Here is a 22,101-nt window from a genome sequence, read left to right as displayed (position 1 = left end):
ATGCAGATTTTAAACAGAAATATATAAAATGGGAAGAAGAGTGGAGAAAGGGATGCAGATTTTAAACAGAAATATATAAAATGGGAAGAAGAGTGGAGAAAGGGATGCAGATTTTAAACAGAAATATATAAAATGGGAAGAAGAGTGGAGAAAGGAATGCAGATTTTAAACAGAAATATATAAAATGGGAAGAAGTTGAGATAAAAGACGCAGAAGAAAAGGAAGAAGAAAAAATATGAATGATTTGTGATGGATTGAGTTTGTGGGATTATTTTGAAAATGAAGAGAGAAAAATGTTAAGGAGAGATGGAAGGATAGAAGAAGATGAAGGGGAGGGGTAGAGAGGGGGGAGGGAAGTGTGTTAAACGAGGCTTAGAAGGATAGAAAAGGAGGGAGGGATTGGGTTGAGTGGGTAGGGGAGGTTGTGAAAGGAGGAAGGAAAGAGTTAAGAGAGGTGGGAGGGAAGGGTGTTAAACCAGGGATGGAAGAATGGTGAAGGAGGAATGAAGACTGAAGAGGGGAGAGGATTAAAAAAACATAAATTTTATGAAAAGTTACATAAACATTTTACGAAGTAAAAAAATCGGTCAATATTGTTTTGCATAAGGATGTTGTTTAGCTGCCTAGGTTTAAGGCCTATTCCAAGGCCTTGACGAATTTTTAAAATTTAAATTCTAAGAAACATGATCTTGTGTAGTCACCAGTCCGCGCACTATAAAATAAAAATAGAATTATGAAATGATTTTAGATAGATTTTTTTTTGGCTCTAGACTAATATAATATTGATATTTAATGTTTATATATTTTATAAGCTAATTTCTTCACTTTATTTTGACCAAATTAACTGGATTAAAAAAAAAATGAAATAAATCAACTAAGCCTAGAAATATACTCGTTTGTATAACATTCTGCACAGAGTTTTGATCTGCACTGATGTACTTTGCAATTCGCAAACTTTATAAGGAGAGCCATGTCTGGCCGGGCTCAAAACTGGTTTTTTTTTGTAACATCCATGTCAAAGCAGGCATTTTTCTTTAAATACTGATTTTCTAATTCTTATATCTTTGCAATATGATGTCGTAATCTTTTGATTTTAAACTATTAATTTTGTAAGATCAAATAGCCTAAGTTTGAAATATAAACAGTTTACACTATCAAGTTGCAAAGATATTGGGATTGGCAAAACTTGAGTTGGTGGCCGACAGTTATATTTTGACAAACCTATGACAGACATATGTTGATAGAAAAATTTTGACAGATATATTTTGACAGATATATTTTGACAGATTCATTTTGACAGGTATATTTTGACAGATTTAATTTGACAGTTACATTTGACATACATTTGACTAATTATTAAAATATAATTTAACACATATTTTGACTTATTTTGTCAGATATACTTTGACAGATTCAATTTGACAAACTTATATTGACCAATATATTCAGAAATATTCAGCCATCATATTTATCTATTGTTTAAATGGTTTAACCAGAAACCAATGATCAATCAATCAATCAATCAATCTAACTATCTATCTATCTACCTGTAACTATGTGGTTTCACACTTCATCATTCACTGGAAGAATATCTGTACAGTGTATTCTACGTCCTGTGATATTTTTTTCGCAGACTTTTGCATTAAAAAAACCTTGGAAACATGCAAAACTTTGAAAAATTTACAAAACATTCAAATCTATTTTATCATAAATATTGTACATTAATTAATCTGAAATAAAGTGAAATTATAATTACTAAGAAACTATATTTACCGATCAGACTTTTAGTGTCAAACTGTTTCGGACCAAAAACCGGTTTTATCATCGATGTTTGGGCACCTAAATACAATGATAGGGGAAGAAGAGGGAATGGCGAAGGAAAGAGTAAGTATGCATAGGCGTTTGCATACTTATTTCGAAACAAGAGGCGATTCGGAGAATTTATTAGAAACAATTCTATAAAATATTTAATTTGAATATTTAAATGAATAATATATTAATACTTAAACGGTATTAACCCTAGGTGTAATTAAATATAAATGAAATTTAACAATACTAAGTTGCAGTAAATAAGTTTTTTTTGTGTAAACTGGTGTTGGGGTAGTTTAGGGACGGATTAAATTTTACAATTTTTTAAAATGTACAGGTATCTTTTAACATGTCTATTTTTTATTTAACTATTGTTCTACGTATTTGTCATCTATTTTTCTATCTATTATTTCATCTTTCTATCTGCTTATTTGTCTTTTTTTCTTTGTTTCTATCTATCCAATTTTTACCTTTCTATTTTTCTAGCTTATTATTTTTCTATTTTTCTATCTTTTTATTTTTCTATTTTTCAATCTTTCTATTTTTATTCTTCTATTTTTCTATCTTTTTATTTTTCTATTTTTTTTATCTTTCTATTTTTCTATCTTTCTATCGTTCTATTTTTCTTTCTTTTTATTTTTCTATTTTTCTATCTTTTTATTTTTCTATTTTTCAATCTTTCTATTTTTCTTTTTCCATTTTTCTATCTTTTTATTTTTCTATTTTTTTATCTTTCTATTTTTCTATCTTTCTATCGTTCTATTTTTCTTTCTTTTTATTTTTCTATTTATCTATTTATCTGTTTTCTATTTTCTATCTTTCTATCTGTCTGATTGTCTTTATTTTTATCTGTCTGTCTACGCAGAGTATAGGTATTTGAACCCATAAATCTAACGAAAAGACAACATTTACATGAGGGGGGGGTTGGTATCAGACATCTTTTTTATTTAAATGTGAATGGGTTGGGGGTGGGGGGTATTTTTCACTGTTTTGGGCAGGTCTTCTTCTTCTTTATCCTTCTTCTTCTTCTTTATCCTTCTTCTTCTTTTTTCCTTCTTCTTTTTTCCTTCTTCTTCTTATTTTAATTATTATTATGTTTTATATTATACGGGGAGAACAAGATGACTCTAGAATAGGAAGACGACTTTTCGACTCAAGTTATGGCTTTAAATAGTCCAATAGATCGTTAGGCGCAACTATTGTGTTTAGAACGCAATATGCATAATATTATACATGGGGGTTGTCCGCTTTCTTTGTTATTCTTAAAAAACATTTTATTAGTTAAGACATTGATGAAAAAGTTTTCTTCCACTGTAAAAAGTTTAAAATTGCTTGCTTTGACTTGCAGATTTTTGCAGGAATTTAATGGCACAGAACTGTTATTGCGGAGGTGGGGTTGGTTTGCTTTTTGTTGTCTTTTGTTCTATTCTTGAAACTGGGCACAAAGATGAACTTCTCCTGCACTTTTTGCAGCTGATATATCTAGGGTTACAGGCAGATATAGAGGGGGGGGGTCCCTTAGAAATATGCAGATATAAAAGTAAAAAGTAAAAAATTATTTATTTATGAAATATAACAAAAACATACAAAATAAAGTGTTTCAGTAGAATATATTTAAAAACCTCTAAAAGTAGTGGCTGTGGGAATATTTCCCCCCAATTCCAAAAAAATATGAAAATAGAAAGGAGGAGGGGTCCCATAGAAATATGCCCATATATTTAGGGTTACATGCAGATAAAAAGGGGCTGGGGACCTCCAATATTTAGGTTTTAAGAGTAGTAGTTGCTTAAAACACAAAATAACAAATATAATATTTAGAGCTAGCTGATAAATAGAAGGATTATTATTACTCCATACCAGATATAAGGATTACATCTCTCTTATGAATACATGATTTCTATATTAAATAAAATTATTATATTTGTGTAATAAATACAATGACTAAATTTCTTTAATGATTTTAATAAATGCAATGGTAAAAAGGTCTTTGTCAAAGACAATGATTAGATTGCTTGTCAAATGCAATGATTAGAGCTTCAAATAAATACAATGATAAAGCTCTACAATGATTGCAGCTTTAAAATGAATATAATCGTTAGAGCTCAATGAAACTGCAACATGCAATGATCGACAAATTAATTAATAAATTATTTAAGGTCTAAACAAGAGAAAAATTTGATCAGGATAAACGTAATATTGCAGGCTTTTATTGAAGGCAAAGTTATATAATTGTTACATTGTAAGCTATGCAACATCTTAATAGATAGATAGATAGATAGATAGATAGATAGATAGATAGATAGATAGATAGATAGATAGATAGAGGGGGGGGGGACAAAACAACACTGATAAACTATGTATATGCTAAATAAAGGATATATAAATGTATATTACGTTGTTTAACATAAATAGCACGTTTTAACACACTTTTAACAGTTGTTTTTTTCAAACTCAAATTCAATTTTAATTCTTAAATGTATAATTTATTCTCCTTTTCATAATTATTTAGATTTCGTTTAATAAAAATAGATTTTTGTTATTTTTTATAATAATTGTAATTAGTTGCCTCTTCTAGTACAGAAATCTTGAAACCAAAAACTATTAATATATCTGTAAATATTATATTATAATAAATCTTTAAATAGCTGTTTATATTTCTTCACATAGTTATAATTGAATAGCATTCCATTCTCTCCATCCCTTCCCATCCTTTCCATCTTTTCCCATCCTTTCCATCCCTTCCCATCCTTTCCATCCTTTCCATTCTTTCCATCCCTTCCCATCCTTTCCATCCTTCCCATCTTTTCCCATCCTTTCCATCCCTTCCCATCCTTTCCATTCCCCCTCCCCTAGTGTATAGTTTATATTATGAAGTGCTGACAAGCCTAAACACAAGGTGACAAATTCACACTTTCTGGCGCGTTTAGGTGCAAAGTGCAGTATTTTTCGCAATATAGGGACAAATTGCAATATTTTTTGCCAATATAGGGAAGAATTGCAATTTTTTATTTTTCTTCTAAACACATGCATCTTGGAATTTTTTTTGATTTCCCAAATTAAAAAAAGATGTTGTCCAAAAATCATATGATAAATGAAATAACAGAAAATGTTAATCATACTTGTACATATCTATATGTTGTAAGTCTATAAACAATGTCCTTATCTCTCAGAGAATTTAGTTTTTTAAATAAAGCTGTTTGTGTTTGTGTAGCCAAACCTAGAGACTTGTTGAAGAACAATCTTACGCATTCACGTATACCTATACGTCCGCTTCACATTTTTGAAAGTATATCCTGACAGCTGGATAAACCCGCTGTCGGCCTGACAGCTTGGATGGCAGCTGCTGTATTTTTTTCGTGAGAGGTTGCGAGTTTTTTTCTTCTAATGAGGTCAAATTCTTCATGCCTAGAAGGCGAAGACTTGAATTGAGCTCGTGAAACGACCTTCTGCAAAAATATTTAATTTGAAATTTGTCAAACATAGAGTAAACATTAAACTAAAAATATTGGGGAAAAACTAACAAAATTTTTAAAACTGAAAATAATTATTTTTTGTTGCAAACATTTATTCTTAACATTTTTTGTTTTCAGGTATGTTTCACTTTATAAATGAAGGATGTAAAGTAAGTTAGCGGACCAAATGGAATTCACGGAAAAGTGTGCATGGAAGAAGAACAAAAATTATCTGAGATTTTAATATATATATTTTTTTTTTCTCATATCGAGACTTAAAGATTACATAGATCAAGTTACTTCTGTATTCTTGCAAGCAGTGTTATCCCTTCGTAGCCCTGGAATAGGGATGTTCGATGCACAATCCTAAATCAAGTATGTTGCAAACTAGGCTTGTTCAAACAATTAAAAATTGCATATTGAGATGACTTGAGCAACTATTTTGAAAAATATTTAAAAAAAATTATATTTGAATCTTACAATTTTTTTGTTTACTAAATTATATATCCGGCCGGTTTTAAGTATTTCTTATTTCAACCATCTCTCTTAATCTCTCTCTCTCTTAATCTCTCTCTCTCTTACTCTCTCTCTGTTTCCCTAAAAATGCTTTCTGCAACAAGGCTGGAATGTCTAGACTACGCTTATCAAGTTTCTTCACCTCTCAAACATCATCAAATGCCAGTTATTTGGCAATCACATTTATAACTTTATAAACGTAATATAACAAACTAGTTATTTGAAAATAATTTAAAAATCACATTGGATTCTATCTGAATAAAGGATTTAAACTTCAAAATATTTTAAGTATTTTGTACACTATTTTTTTTTATTGTAATGCTCCATTGGAATTTAAATTTTTTATTTAAATTATCATATCTGAATTTTTTTATTAAGACTACTTCACTCACATTTTTGGAAAGTTTTCTGAACTAAGTTTTAGGCAAGTTTTTTTTTTAACAAAGTTTGAAAAAAATTTTCAGCAAAGTTTTGGGAAAGTGTTTTTTAGCTTGAGGAAAGTTTTTGTTTCAAAATTAAGTGAAGTCTGTTGAATAAAGTTTAAACTTTTCAAACAAAGTTTAAAAAAGTTTTTGAACAAAGTTTTGGGAATATTTTTTAATAAAGTTAAGGAAAAGTTTTAAAAAAGCTTAAAAACAATTTTTGAAACCACATGTTCTAAGCCAAGAATTTTAGGTTCTAAAAAAACTAAACTTCAAACTAGAATAGGGTTGTCTTTTCAAAGTTCGCTTAAAATTTTGAATTTTAGTTAAGTCTATAGTTTGAAAGATAAAAGTAAAAGTAAACAAAGTTTAAAAAAGAAATACTTCTTTGTTTTCAGTTTTGTACACATTGTTTTTAAACTTATTGAAATATTTGAATAAAATGATGAAAAATTTATATCAAACTAAAATCAATGGAGATTTTTTGTAAAAGACAGGAAAACAATTTTTAATGCAAAGACAGGAAAAACTTTATAGTCTTTCGGTAATTTCCTAGAGAACGATTTTTGGACCCCCCCGGCCCCTCCTCCCCCTATCAATTTTGTACATGGATCTTAAATGCAAGACATGTGGCCGGAGCGCTCGGCCCCCTAGCCTGTCCTAGCCGCAGCGCTCTGCCCAGAAAGTGTCTTAGCCTAATCTAACCCAAAATAAATACTAATTTTTANGACCCAGTCTTTCTTAATTGTGTAATGGATACAGATAATATTGCACCATTTTAGGGGGGAAACCGGTCAATAGGCCGGAGCTGTGAGCAGTGTTAACCCCATTTATTGTGTTAAACTGGTTTTATTGTTTACGTGTTTACAGTGTACAAACATTGTATAGGTGGCAGGTTGGTGGCTTGAATAGAGGCGTATTATTATGATGTATTGTATTCAAGAACTTTAGGAAATCAACAGATGTGTGTTTGGAGGGTATGTGTGTCTGGAAGGGGGTGCTGCCCCCCCCCCGCCCCAATATTATGGTGGGTGCCCGGCTACTTCATGCTGTCCCCGGCCTCACAGCTGTTCATCAAGCTGTCGACAGCTGCTGTGCGGCTTTAGACAAGTTGTTAGCTAAGCTGTCAGCTGTTCTAGTTGAGCTGCTAATCAGCTGTTCTCCACTTTCAGCAGCTAAACCGTGTTCTTCCTGCCTAAATCAAATAATTGCAGCACGCACACATACGCATCCACGCTCACAGGGCCTTGAGAACATTCCAGAGAAACTCAAGCACAGTCTACTGCCTAAAATTGTCAAAGCGTGCGTCCCCCTGCTCGAACTCCCTCTCTCCTCCTTGTCTCTGGTTTCCGCCTGAAAAAAAGATCAAGGAAATACAGAAGAAGACATTGAGCAAGACTTTTTTGAAAAATCAAAATTTCAAATATTTGTCTCCATCAAAATTCGATCGTCATTAAATTTTTAAAAATTTTGAAAATCCGCGAAACTTTTTGTAAAAATCCGCGAATTATTTTTGTTTTGTTTTACGATGTACACAAAGAGAACATGTTCACAACTAATTTAGAAGATGGGCGCGAAGCACCCTCTAAGGCTAGTATGAAATACAATTCTAATTCTTGATCCCATGAAATATATAGTGTTAGAAAGTTGATTGAGTATATTCTGTATATAACTATATGGAAGGCATCTGTCTCAACTCTTCTATAACTTGAATAGGCTCAAGCTACTGTTAACACATTTTAAGGAGGGGTGGGGTCTGTGGTCCTTAATCCGAAGGGTTGAAAAGGTGCGGGGGGATTAGTAGGAGGATAGAATTAGCAGTTGCAAAACTTACTTTCTATCTATGTATACGAGTGCAGAGAGGTCATATGACACAGATGTTATAAACTGAGGAAAATCTGTCAATTGACAAAAACAACTCCAGTTTGAAACTTAAATTATTTGCACTAATTTTGGCTTTTCAAATGATATAATATTGAACAATGATGGGATTTTACAAATTATGATATTATATATGTCATTTAAAAGTACATTGAGTACTTAAAAAATCAGATTTTGCAACATTTTTACTTTCAAATAATTTTACGGTGTGATGAAATCTTTTCAATCTGTGGCGCTGGGCAGTCAACTCTCTCTGCAACATTTTGGGAATCTTCTAATGATAATCTGACCGTTTTCGCAGATAATCTAAACATATTTCTGCTCACCTGACCGCAACTCAGCTAGCTAGCAACAACGCAGCTTAGTTAGATAGAAACAAGACAGTCTAGATAACTTATACAACATCAGCATTACAAACTAATAGTTAAACAGCTAATATGTCAGCAACCCAAAAAAATATTTCAAAAATTAAAAATTAAAATATTTAAATATGGTGCAATTATCTAGAATCTCCATAAATTATTTTCAAAACATTTAAATGTTTTTATCGCGTCGTGAGAAAAATTATACATATGTGAAAAAGCTGTGGGAATTGACAAATTGTAAATAAAAAAAATCATTTAGATTCATGTTTTTTTTTATTCTTTTATCGGAGTATAATATTGAACTTATAAGAAGTCTGATTTTAAAGTGACCTGAACATGACTATAAAATACTTAAAGTTATTACTTTACCGAACATGCCTAGTGTGCAGAAATAACGGCAAGCAGGCCTTAAACTTTTCCATCTCTAACCAACCATTGGGTCTCTCGGTATGCAGAGGCGTGAGATTCTTAAGCTGTCCGCAGCTTTATCAGCTGTCATCTTGAAGCTGTCTACTGCTGTCAGAGCCATAACAGCTTCCGAGGGCGCCACAGGGTGAAGATTTTAAATCTGTCAATTTGCTTGACTTGTTAGGCACATAGGGCAGCCCGCCGGAAGGTTTTACTTATTAAGGATTATTAGAAACCAAATTCAATGTTTGTAGAATATTTCTTGAATAATTTTTATATTTTCTGTCATACCTGCACATTTTATGTATTCATGATTGTTATCAACAGATTATGACAAAAAAATCGTCTCATGTTTTTTTTTCTAAAGTTCTAAATACTAACATATAAATTGTGTATACTAAATGCATATTTATTTAAGATCTTAAAAAATGTGTTAAACAGTTCTTTGTCTTTATAAAACGCTTCCTTTTATGGCCAAAGGCATTATATATTTTTCTTCCTTCTCTTCCTTAGTTTATGCGTAACTTTACAACCACTTTTTTGGGGCGAGGGGAGGGGTGCATGGCGTGTTTGACCCTTTTAATGGCATGGCGCTTTGAAAGGTGCATCGTAATTATGAAAACTAAGGAAAAATTATATTTATTTGGAAAACTGCACAAAGGTGTCTGTTCTAGATTTGCAAACTTTCCCTTTATTCGTTAAACCCCCCACCCCACCCCACCCGCAATCCCGCCGCTCTAACTCGAAAATGCACCAGAATGCATTACTCTGAAATGTTTCGATCTATCTATCTACCTATAGCTGCCATTATCTATCTTTCTATCTGTTTATCTATCTACCTATAGCTGCCATTATCTATCTTTCTATCTGTTTATCTATCTACCTATAGCTGCCATTATCTATCTTTCTATCTGTTTATCTATCTACCTATAGCTGCCATTATCTATCTTTCTATCTGTTTATCTATCTACCTATAGCTGCCATTATCTATCTTTCTATCTGTTTATCTATCTACCTATAGGGTTACCTTTCTATCTATCTATCTTTTTATCTATCTACCTATAGGGTTACCTTTCTATCTATCTATCTATTTATAAACATTATCTATCTATCTATCTATCTGTGTGTTCCAGAGAAATGTCCAATTTCTCCCATTAAATATTTTTGTCTGCACCAGAACTGTAATAAACTGCATACATGCAATATATACGAGGCCTTTGTCTTTACCTTTAATCTTACAAATCAATTCTAGAATTCTAGAATTCTTTTTTTTCTCTTATTCTCTCGCTATCCCTTTCTTTTTTCTTTTTTTTTAACGTATTTTTCCCTTTACATTTACTCATTCCTTTACCTGTATTTAGCTCTTTAAATCTTACGGTTAATTTATTATTTTCTTGGCCTTTTTTTTACCTTTTTAACTCATTTCTTATCTGATCGAGTTGAAAACCATGACAGATAAATAAAAATCTTTCTTTACTTTTCCTTTTTTTTACCATTTATTTTTTTTATTTTTCTTCCTTTAGAGCTTTTTTTTTTCTTTTTCTTAATCATCTTAACGCCCAGGTTTAAAGCACTGTAGACATTATAAAAAGGGATCCTACATTTTTACGACCAGATTTTTAGAATAGCCCTTTTTAAAATAGGAATGGAGAGAGAGAGAGGAGAAGAATTAAAATCAAAGCTTGAATGTTTTTGAATAACGTATTTATCTGATTCTGTTATTTTTATGATTAAATATCTATATATAAGTTGATCTCTGTCTTTAATGTATTTATCTCTTTATTATTAATCTATTTCTATATCCGAATATCTATCTATCCATCTACATATCCAACCAGATATCAATCTATTAATCAGTATATCTATCTACATAACTATATTTCTAACTCTAAGTACCTTTCCGTCTATTCACCAAGCTATAGGATCTAGCTATTTATCTATAAATTTATCCAACCATCTTCTGCTAATATATCTATCAATCTATCTAACATCTTTTTACCTATCTATCTATCTATCTATCTATCTATCTATCTATCTATCTACCTATTTAAATATTTATCTATATATCTATCTATTTATCTATTTATCTATCTATCTATTTACCTATCTATCTATCTATCTATCTATCTATCTATCTATCTATCTATCTATCTATCAAGGTGGTAGGAATGGGAGGCCTGAAACCTCCGGATTTAACGTGTGTTTTATCTATCTATCCATACTTAATCTATCCATCTATCTAACTTTCTATCTGTCTATCTATCAATCCGCCCATCCATAGATATATATATGAAAAGCCAGACATCTATCTATACTTCTATCTTATCTATATGCTTGTCTACATCTAATACTAGTTGTCCCTATTTTGTTTAAAATCTAAGAATATAAAGAAATATCTGACAATGTTATCTGCTGCGGATGAAATTGTTCATCTTTATATCAACTTGTATGTCTTCATTTCAACCCGTGTCTCTTTCTCTTCCCTGCTCTGGCCTCTTAGCCTCCCTCCGATCATTGGTATATTGATCCGGGGTAATAAATATATCTCTGATCTAAGATAATAAATATATCTCTGATCTAGGATAAATAACTATATCTCTGATCTAAGATAAATAAATATATCTCTGATCTAAGATAAATAAATATATCTCTAATATAAGATAAATAAATATATCTCTGATCTAGGATAAATAAATATATTTCTAATCTAAGATAAATAACTATATCTCTGATCTAAGATAAATAAATATATCTTTGATCCAAGATTAAAAGATTTTATCTCTTATCGTTAAGAGATATATTTTCTAATCTTAAGATTTTACTGATCTAGGATTAAGAGATGCACGTGAGATCAAGAGATTTGTTTCCGAATAAAAATCAAGATTTTGTTTTTACAACCTGTTCCCCCCCTACCCCTTACACCTCCCTATATAGGGTCATATTTAGTTGTATGTTGGTTTATTTGGTTGTGAAAACTGTTTAAAATTATCAATAAAAAAGGAAGATCTTTTGATTTATAATGTAAATAAAAATGATGGTATTTTAAAGAAAACGATAACTAGAAGAAGAGTGGGAAGTTTTTTCTCTATATGGGAGAAAAAATATCATTATTATTTTTAAAAATTTATATTTTTAAATTTCAGGTTTGTTGATTAGTTGATTGATTGATTGATCAGTTGATCAGCTCACTAGCAGGGACAAGGTGGCGCACTCACATATTCAAGTTGAGGTTTCCACCACAGTATGGGGACAGGCTCAGGTTAACAACTTTTTATCATAAAATTATAACTTTTTAAAAATTTAAATACACCATACTAACGTGGAATAACGTGGGAAAAAAAGCTTTTTAACTAAAAATATCGTATTAAACTTGTTCATGTGCACTGATTTCCTATTTTTTTGGTGAATTTAGTTTGCTGTAAATCAGACAACTGGAATTTTTCAAATTTTTCTTGTGAGCCCTGTGCTTATTTTTTTTATATTATTTTACTATTATATTTAAAAACAGGGGCTCCTAAATAATGTGGAATATTAAACTTGGTTTTCACTAAACTTTTAAATTTGGTTATTTGAATAATTATCGTAGCTGCAGAACTCTGCGCTCAAATCATACGGTTTATAGGTTTAGAGCTGTAGGTCGTCTTCCTATTTAACTAAACGTGTTAAATGATAAATATTTTTGGTTGTAGTTAAGCCAGGGTAGGTGGACTGGAAGCTCTGGTAACTCTGGCAACTATTCAAATCCAGATTCTATCATGACCCAGGTTAGTTTCAAATTTCTATAAAAACTGATGTATATATATATTTATATAAATTTTCTTTTTAACCCTTCGTATGTTTCGTTTTTCTAAAAGCTGGATAAAGTTGTAAGAGGAAAAAGTCCAAAATCCAAATAGTTAAAACAATGAAAGCCATAACACCATAAATTCCGAAAAAAACGTCCCGAGTTCTAAAGAAAACTACTTGAATCTTTAACACGTCTTAAAGTTTCTATTGCAGGCGGATATGAACGGAGAAAAAGACCAACAAGCTCTACCATCATTCTCAAAGTATGTTTTCTAAAATAAAAAATAAAAATATTATTTTTAAAAAGGAATTAAGTCTTTGCCACAAACTCAAATTTTCTCCTCCTTATATCTTTATAACCTGATGATGTAAACCTTTTATATTTCAAACTTAGATTATTTGATCTAACAGATTTAATTGTTTTTAAGATCTAAGATCTTCGACATTGGGTTGCATAGATAAAGGGATTAGAAAATCAGAGTTTGTTGTTAGGACTCAATTCCATTTTGGCCGTAAGCTATAGTTAATATTTGTGTGTGAAAGAGAAACAAAAATCTTTAAAATTTAATTTTAAAATTTAAGTCTAAAAATTCTTTTCAATATAAAAAAATTCTATAATCGTATTTTGTTATTCCTTCAAAAAGCACTGATCAGTGATCATGTATCCTTTTTAGTCCACTGGGTTAAGTTAATTCCTTTTGGATATCTCTAAAGTTAATTGGTTAAGTTAATTGGATATCTCTAAAACTAAAGGTTCAACCAATCAGAAGCCACAAAAAATCTACTCACGACCAATGAGATATCGTGAAAATAGTATTTTTATTACGGAATGTCTTGTTTTAAATAAAAAGTTTCCGGTGTTGATTTCTAGTTCAAGCGTTGTATATTAGCGATGTAGGTTTCTAACTTTAGTTAACCAATTAAGATTTAGCTCTTCATAATAAAATTTCAAGATAAGGAAACATAGAAATATAGCAACGGAACTGTGTGTTTGCCACAAACTCTGATTATCTAATCCCTGTATCGAAGACCTTAGATCTTTCAAATTATGAAATCTGATAATATAATCCAAGTTTAAAATATCAAAGGTTTACACTATCAGGTTGCAAAGATATAAGGATTATAAAATTTGAGTTTTTTGCAAAGACTCAATTCCTTTTGAAGTACTAGTTAATTATCAAAACACTTTTTTAGTCTGACTAGTCATGGTGATAGCTCTGATCTTGAGAAAGCTGCGATGAACACTGCTGTAGCCGCTGCTACTGCTACTGCTACTGCAACAGCAACCGCTACTGCACAAGCTCTCATCGAGAATAAAGGAAACGGTGATCTCCAAAACCAGGTAAACTATATTCGATCGTTGATATAAAGATCTGCCGGACCATCCCTATTTCACCTTTCCTTGAGAGTTTAAACTTGAAGCTATCTTTATTTTATGAAAATATTAGGAATTATGTTCACACCTGGAATTATGCACAATCACCGTAGAGTATTAATCTTTAACCTTATCCATTCCATCACGCACTCCCTTACTCTCTAATCTTTCATATCATCATTATATACCATCCATATCTATACCCCACATCCATATCCATATCATCATTACACCATCCATATGAATATATCCAATCCATCCATATCCATTTCCACACCCACATCCATAACATTATTATATTCCTTCCACATCCCATATCCATAACCATCCATATGAATATATCCAATCCATCCTTATCAATAACTAAACATCACCATCTATATAAACACTCTTAACCTCATCCATATCCATATTTTTTTAATAATAAGTTTGGCCAAAAAATTTTCCAGTTTACACTAGCCAACCAGCCTTGATTTGAGATATTCTTTTGGTTTTTACTATTTAATCAATTGTTAGTTGATTGATTAATTGATTAATTATTTGATTTTGATTTAGGGAGGAGGAGGAAAGGGAATAATGCATGAAGGATCCATGTCTCCCATGTCCGGCATGCAAAATATGCTGCCTGGCATGAACTCAAGTGATGGCATGAACGGCATGCAGCGAATGTCCAACATGTCCGGCATGATGTCCCCCAATATGATGCAGAACGGGATGCAGAGTGGAATGCAGAACATGATGCACGGTCATGGGATGCAAAACGGGATGTCCGGGATGAATGGAATGCAAGGCATGAATGGGATGAACGGGATGAATGGAATGAATGGCATGGGGATGAGCGGATATGGAAACAGTCAGGTATACTATTTTGTATAATTAAGTATTGATATCAATTACTATATTTATAATTTTTATTATTTTCTATATAAATGAATATAATTATCATTTTATTATTGTTATTATTATTACATTATTATTTTCATTAATATTATTATATTAATATTATGTAAATAATATATTTGTTTGCCTGTAGATGCAGCAGATGCAGTACGGTAATGGATACTCCAGTATGCAGATGAACCAGGCCGGTTACCACATTAACCCGATGGGGATGAACTCTATGAGTCGGATGGGGATGATGCAGGGGATGAACCCCCGGATGAACATGATGAATATGCCCTCCTCCTCTTCAATATCCAGTATGCCAAACATGTCTAATATGTCTAACATGGCAAATATGCCAATAAGAGCAGGTGGGCCTAGTATTAACATGAGGATGCCAATTGATTCACGTATGTACAGTGCACAGGGCCGACCCTCTCCTTACCCTAACCCGGCCATGTACATGGCCCAAAAAAGACACCAAACTCCTATGTACAACAGTCAGATGCAAGGTGTTGGTCCCATGTGCCCGTCTAACGGTCAGTACATGGGCCGAACCCCCTTCCCCGGCCCTCAGGGCGGGTACCCCATGGGCCACCCTCATAATATGGGAGGTGGGCCTGGGCCTGGATATAGTGGCATGCCTCCCAGCATGCGGCATTCAAATATGATGCCTGGTAACATGCCTATGACTTCCATGCCCCAAAGCTACCCAGTGAGCTCGCAAATGGGCCCGATGAACTCTGTAATGCGCCCCTCCGGCCCTGGTAGTGGATACCCCGGTCCTATGGGAATGCAGGGTAGCGGAATGTACCCAGTGCGCCCCAAAACCGAAATTCCAACCGTTTCTCCGCGCGGCGCATCCATCTCTACCTTCCAACATTCGCCTGTACCAGGAAATCCTACTCCGCCCCTGACACCGAACGGGGCGGGAAATTGTATATCCGCCCCCTTTGCCTCTCCACTCAGTGAACACGGCAGCACTAACTCCGATACCAAACCAAACTTTAACCTGGCCAGTAAGTAGATTACTAGATAATTATTTTTCTATGATTCATTTTTCTTTTCTGTATTTTTTTCTTTTTTTAGATATATAATTATTTTTGGTGTAGATCAATAGTTCTAAAAGTTTTTTATTCTTTTTCATATCACTTTTTTCTAATTCTAGAATTATAATAATATTTATCATTATTGTCATACATATTTCTTTATTGTTTACTAGAATAGAACAAAGATCAGAAAAATAAAATGTTTGAAGAAAAATCTAAAAAAAATTATTTTTAGAAGAAGAACTGCGTTTAACGTTCCCAGTGCAGGACGGTATTCTTCTACCACCGTTTAGGTTGGAGCATAATCTGGCTGTTTCCAACCACGTCTTTCATCTTAAACCCCAGGTATTTTATATAATCTTGCTGTTTCCAATCACGTATTTCATATTAAACTGCAGGTATTCATATAATCTTGCCGTTTCCAGTCTTTTATCTTACAATACCCAGGTAAAATATCCCTGAGTTAAAGTTATCCCTGCAGGTTATGACCATTACTGGATTTCGATGAGGGATTAAGTTAATCCTTAGGTCATCATAAAATGGAGATCAATGTTTGATCCTAAGATTCATAACATCTTGTATTTCTAGGTTCACCAGACCCTGATGTGGAGACCAGATCTAGAACTACAGCTAAAATGTTTCCACCATGAAGATAGATCTATGAACACAAACTGGCCTAGCAGCGTTCAGGTTAACCTTTACATCATCTAGTCAACAAGTACACAATAATCTACAATTTTGGCGCATTTCTTAAACCATCAGCCTCATGGCCGTATTGGGAGAGGGGGGGAAGCAAGAACTCCTCTAATGAATAAATGTTTAGGTTAGCGTGAATGCTACTCCTCTAATTAATAAATGTTTAGTTTAGCGTGAATACTACTCCTCTAATTAATAAATGTTTAGGTTAGCGTGAATGCTACTCCTCTAATGAATAAATGTTTAGGTTAGCGTGAATCCTACTCCTCTAATGAGTAAATGTTTAGGTTAGCGTGAATGTTTCTCCTCTAATGAATAAATGTTTAGGTTAGCGTGAATGCTCCTCCTCTAATGAATAAATGTTTAGGTTAGCGTGAATGCTACTCCTCTAATGAATAAATGTTTAGGTTAGCGTGAATGCTACTCCTCTAATGATTGAGAGATCAACTGAGGGTAAAACTGGTCACAAACCTCTCTACTTAAAGGAAAATTTACAAACTTAGAAATTTGTGAATAAAAAAGCTTAAAATGTAAACAAGTGCATTTATGTATATATTCATGTGTTTATTCATATATTTATTCATGCATAAGAAAGGTAAAATTTCAAAATAAAAATTATAATCTTAGAACATTTTGAATTAAAAATCATAGACTTAAAAACTGACATGTTAAAATGTAAACTATACAAAAAAAACTTGACATCCACTGAAAGTGCATAAAATAAGATCCGGTTCTTATGTACACTTGTAATGCACAATTACGTGATATTAAGTAAACATTTATGTACTGAAGTTGAAGTTTGAATATTTGAATCTGCAGGATGTTTGTCAAGCAGGACGGAATACTATTCAGATTACTGTCTCAGCATGCTGCTGTGTAAGTATTATCATTATCATTGTTATTGTTATTATTATTATTATTATTATTATTATTATTATCATTATCATTATCATTGTTATTGTTATTGTTATTATTATTATTATTATTATTATTATTATTATTATTATTAGTATTATTATTATTATCATGAATATTGACAATATTATTGTTTTCATACTAATTTTGCAATACTTTCTTTAATAAATCGTTAAAAAGTAAGATATTAAATTGTAAAATGATTTTATTTTAGTCGCACTTGTTTGTTCTACAGCTGGTTCATAGACCATCGGTTAGATCAGTACTACAAGGTATGCTTTATATCTGTATAAGCTGTCGTCTGTCTGCTTATCTTTTTATCTGTGTAACTAGCTTTCCAGCTGTTTTTCCTTGACTATTCAGTTGTTAACTTATTAATATTTTTAGCTCTCTGTCTGTCTATCTGCTTAGCTTTATAGCTGTCTGCCTGTCTAATTATGTCCATCCGTTTAACTGTATGTTTACCCAGCTATATTAAAGGAATTAAGTCTGATTTTCCCATCCTTATATCTTTGCAATCTGATGGTGAAAAGCTTTGATTTTTCAAACTCAGAGATATAGAGATTGGGTTGTAAAGATATAGAGATTTGAAAATCATAATTGGAATTGGAAAAGACTCAACTCCTTTCTGGTTCTTTTTGACTTCTTTTTATTTAAACATAAAAATTTAGAGACGCATTCAAGATCGTCTTTGACATAATATTTATTTCAAGACAAAATGTTCCAAAAAACTTAAAAAGTCGCACGTGACTTATCTGCTTTCAACAATCTGAAAGCTTTCTAATATTGTAGTCGTCAATTTTCATGCTCAGTGGGACACAAAATTATTAAAGGGATACAGGTCCTAATTTGAATTAAGCCTTTATTTAAAAAAGAGGGCGTAGCTGATCACAATTATAAAAACGTTGATCTCATCAAAAAGATTACTTTGTTTTCCTGGCTTGATAGGTGTTTAATTCCGATAATTTTTCCATAGTTTCGAAATGTAAGAAATGCTCAAATTACTTTAAAAGAGAAATCCCAGTTGAAAATAAACTGTTTTTAAAAACAAATAACATGAATATCTAATAACATGAATATCTAATAACATGAATATCTAATAACATGAATATCTAATAACATGAATATCTAATAACATGAATATCTAATTCATACTTGATCAGACAAAGGGTGAATCAGACATGCCACTCTATCAGTGAAAGAACAATCAAAACTACGTCTACTGCTACCAGCAGAGTATTTTTGCTCATTGATCTCATGCTTCAAATTTATTAATAACTCTTCCAATGATTTGTATAAACAATTAAAACAAAGAGAAATAAGGAATGTTTATACCTTGATCATAAATAAACATCTGTAAACTGAAATATATATTTTCCTGTCATAAAATCTTAAATAGATCTTTCCATTAAATCGGAAATTGTTTTTTCTTCTCTTGAACTTAAAAAATCCCTACGTTAAAAATACACTTATATAACATTATTTTTAATTTTTTTTTCTTCATTTTCTTAAATTTATATTTGTTTTCAGTTTTATACTTTTTTCATTTGTTTATCACATATTGAGGAATTGAGTCTTTGCCACAATCTCTAATAATTCAAATATTTTTGCGATCAAATGTCGAAGATCTGAGATTTTTCAAACCCTCTGTTAGATAAAATAAATTAAGTTTGAAATATTAAACGTTCACTCTCTCAGGTTGCAAAGATATAGGGATTAGAAAATATTAGCCTGTGTCAAAGACTCCATTTAGTTATTCATTGAAATTTTCAAAATTTATTTTTCTATTGATTCAACAACTTATCTATCTGATTCATCAATTTATTTATATATATATTTTTTACTTTATTTATCCAGGGTTATTGCGTAAGCGTCTGCTTCCTCTTGAGCACTGTATAAGTAAGATAAAACGCAACTTTTCCACCAACAGCAATGGTCAGGACAACAGCAATCCTGGAGGAAATCAGGAGGACGGACTAGAACAGACAAGTCAGAAGGTAAATCAGTGGAAAAATTAATATATTCGGTTTTTCTTTAATTCACCAATTATAGCTCAAGTCATTTTTGCAAATATATATATTAATTAATATATATATATATATACTAGCCTTAGATATATACATATATATATATACATATACATATAGTATAACAAGATACTAAAAAGGCATAATAGATAGATAGAAAGACTATAAATTAATAAATATATATTTACTTTTAAAGATAAACTTATTAAAGTTAAAAATACAAATCCTCAGCAGTAATTCTATATTTAAAGAAAGAACGAAGACGGGTTTTCATTTTTAAATAAACGGGGTTAATTTTACTTTTAACGATAGATAAAGAACAGATTATAAACACTCTTGGTGTAAAATATTGCAAAAAAACAGCAGACTTGACTATACTAGAATTTACTTGGTTTCTGAACAAAAATGATATATTCTGACTAAAGTTTCTTCATTCATGGAAAACTTTGTTAAATTTTTCAATATAATCAAAAAAATTTTAACATTTTATAAATAACCAAACATATTTCTGTTTGGTTGAATTTTAGATAATTTTTCTATGATTTACTTTTTTCTATTTTCAGGTGTCTCTTAGATGCCCGTTAACATTTAAACGTATTGGTCTACCTGCCCGCGGTCATGACTGTCGGCATATTCAATGTTTTGATCTTGAATCCTACCTAAAGATGAATTGTGACAAGGGGGTCTGGAAGTGCCCGGTGTGCAAGTAAGTTTTTTAATTCATATGTTTCAATATTATTCAAAGGATCAACTCCCACTCCAATCATTAATGCAATACCACTCCACTCATGGATCCAATATCACTCCACTCATGGATCCAATCCCACTCCATTCATGGATCCAATATCACTCCATTCATGAATCCAATCCCACTCCACTCATGGATCCAATACCACTTCAGTTATGGATCCAATACCTTTCCATTCATGGATCCAATACCACTCCATTTATGAATCCAATACCACTCCATTTATGGATCCAATACCACTCCGTTCATGGATACAATACAACTCCATTCATGAATCCAAACCCACCCCATTTATGGATCCAATACCACTCCATTCATGGATCCAATAGCACTCCATTAATGAATTCAATACCACTCCACTCATGTATCCAATCTCACTCCATTAATGAATCCGATCCCACTCCATTTATGAATCCAATCCCACTCCATTCATTGACCCAATCCCACTCCATTCATGGATCCAATCCCACGCCATTCATGGATCCAATACCACTCCATTCATGGATCCAATACCACTCCATTTATGAATCCAATCCCACTCCATTCATTGACCCAATCCCACTCCATTCATGGATCCTATCCCACTCCCAATCATTGATTAATACCCGTCCCAAACATTGATCAATACCACTCCACTCATGGATGTAATACCATTTATTTATAGACATATCCCATTCTATTTATAGCCACAATCCCACTTCCATCATGGATCCAACCACTTTTTCCTTTAGATTAAAAAATGTGTTTGACGCTTTCAGATTTATTGATAAATTGAAATTCCAGAAAATTAATTTGCAACTCCTTTTAATCCTTATTCCGAGATTGGTCAAAATATGAATTTAATGGAATTTAAAAATTCAACAAATTTAAGAATCTTAGAATTGCAAACAGCGTTTTCAAGGAAACTGCAAAACAAGTTTTGTAAAAATTCAAGTTATTTATTACAAATATATTTTAAAAAACCCGGTTTTGTTTTGTAAATCTTTACACTGTACCATTTTAGTAAAACTGCACTACTGGAGGGTCTCGAGGTAGATCAGTACATGCTTAGTGTACTGCAGAATCCTGCATGTACAGACGCAGAGGAGGTACAAGTAGATGAACAGGCAAATATGCAGCCCCTGCATATCAAGGTACATTTTCTAATAATCAGTCGAATATATCATAATTTGAAATAAGAGTATGATAAGAAAGGGACGATTACTCGCCTCAAACTCGAATTTTCTCCTTACTTTTTGCAATCTGACAAAGCAGACCTTTAATTTAATTTTGTAAACTTTTCTCAAAAAGATTTCTGATTTATTTTGGAAAAATGTGTTTACAAATGTTGCAAACGTGAACTAGGTTATGACTGGAAAGATATGAAATCTACAGTTCATTCATGTAGACAATGTTAAATCAAGATTAAAGACTTATTTATATATATTTTTGAATGTTTTAATCTCAATAAATAATTATTATTTATTTATCCATCTGTATTCCTAGAGTGAGAACGGTGAGCAGGATTGTAGTTCCTCGATGCACCCTATCTCCCCGGGGAGTATTAAACTGCCCAGCATGGGATCCTGGGACCTAACGTCGTTGAAATCTCCAGCTCTATACGCACCTCCAGACATGAACAGTAAGTTTATGTCAAGTACAAAACTTTCATGGGATTGTATCGAAAATTACCGTATACATTTCACATTTAGAATTTAGTCTTTGCCACAAACACGGATTTTCTAATCCCTATATCTTTGCAACGACATCAGATTGCAAAGCTATAAGATT

The 22,101-nt window shown here is 32.0% G+C and overlaps 1 protein-coding gene across 2 annotated transcripts in view; it reads left to right on the top strand.

Moving 5' to 3' along the window:
• Positions 1-22,101, top strand: part of LOC111694986 (zinc finger MIZ domain-containing protein 1) — a 28,280-nt gene that overhangs the window by 3,888 nt on the left and 2,291 nt on the right. For both annotated transcript variants that reach the window (XR_002763760.1, XM_023464099.1), the window contains exons 3-17: positions 11,997-12,112; positions 12,543-12,617; positions 12,853-12,902; positions 13,834-13,981; positions 14,570-14,872; positions 15,048-15,915; positions 16,181-16,290; positions 16,534-16,635; positions 17,049-17,126; positions 17,461-17,517; positions 17,771-17,828; positions 19,414-19,553; positions 20,147-20,289; positions 21,335-21,464; positions 21,817-21,952. Coding sequence is in view for 1 of the 2 variants with exons in the window: in XM_023464099.1 (XP_023319867.1) it covers positions 12,609-12,617; positions 12,853-12,902; positions 13,834-13,981; positions 14,570-14,872; positions 15,048-15,915; positions 16,181-16,290; positions 16,534-16,635; positions 17,049-17,126; positions 17,461-17,517; positions 17,771-17,828; positions 19,414-19,553; positions 20,147-20,289; positions 21,335-21,464; positions 21,817-21,952 (2,332 nt within the window). In the remaining variant the exon portion in view is untranslated. The remainder of the gene's footprint in view (positions 1-11,996; positions 12,113-12,542; positions 12,618-12,852; positions 12,903-13,833; positions 13,982-14,569; positions 14,873-15,047; positions 15,916-16,180; positions 16,291-16,533; positions 16,636-17,048; positions 17,127-17,460; positions 17,518-17,770; positions 17,829-19,413; positions 19,554-20,146; positions 20,290-21,334; positions 21,465-21,816; positions 21,953-22,101) is intronic.

This window comes from Eurytemora carolleeae, unplaced genomic scaffold (genome assembly GCF_000591075.1).
Source record: "Eurytemora carolleeae unplaced genomic scaffold, Eaff_2.0 scaffold210, whole genome shotgun sequence".
NCBI classification, from domain to species: Eukaryota; Metazoa; Arthropoda; class Copepoda; order Calanoida; family Temoridae; genus Eurytemora; species Eurytemora carolleeae.
This window is presented reverse-complemented; position numbering and strand designations above follow the sequence as displayed.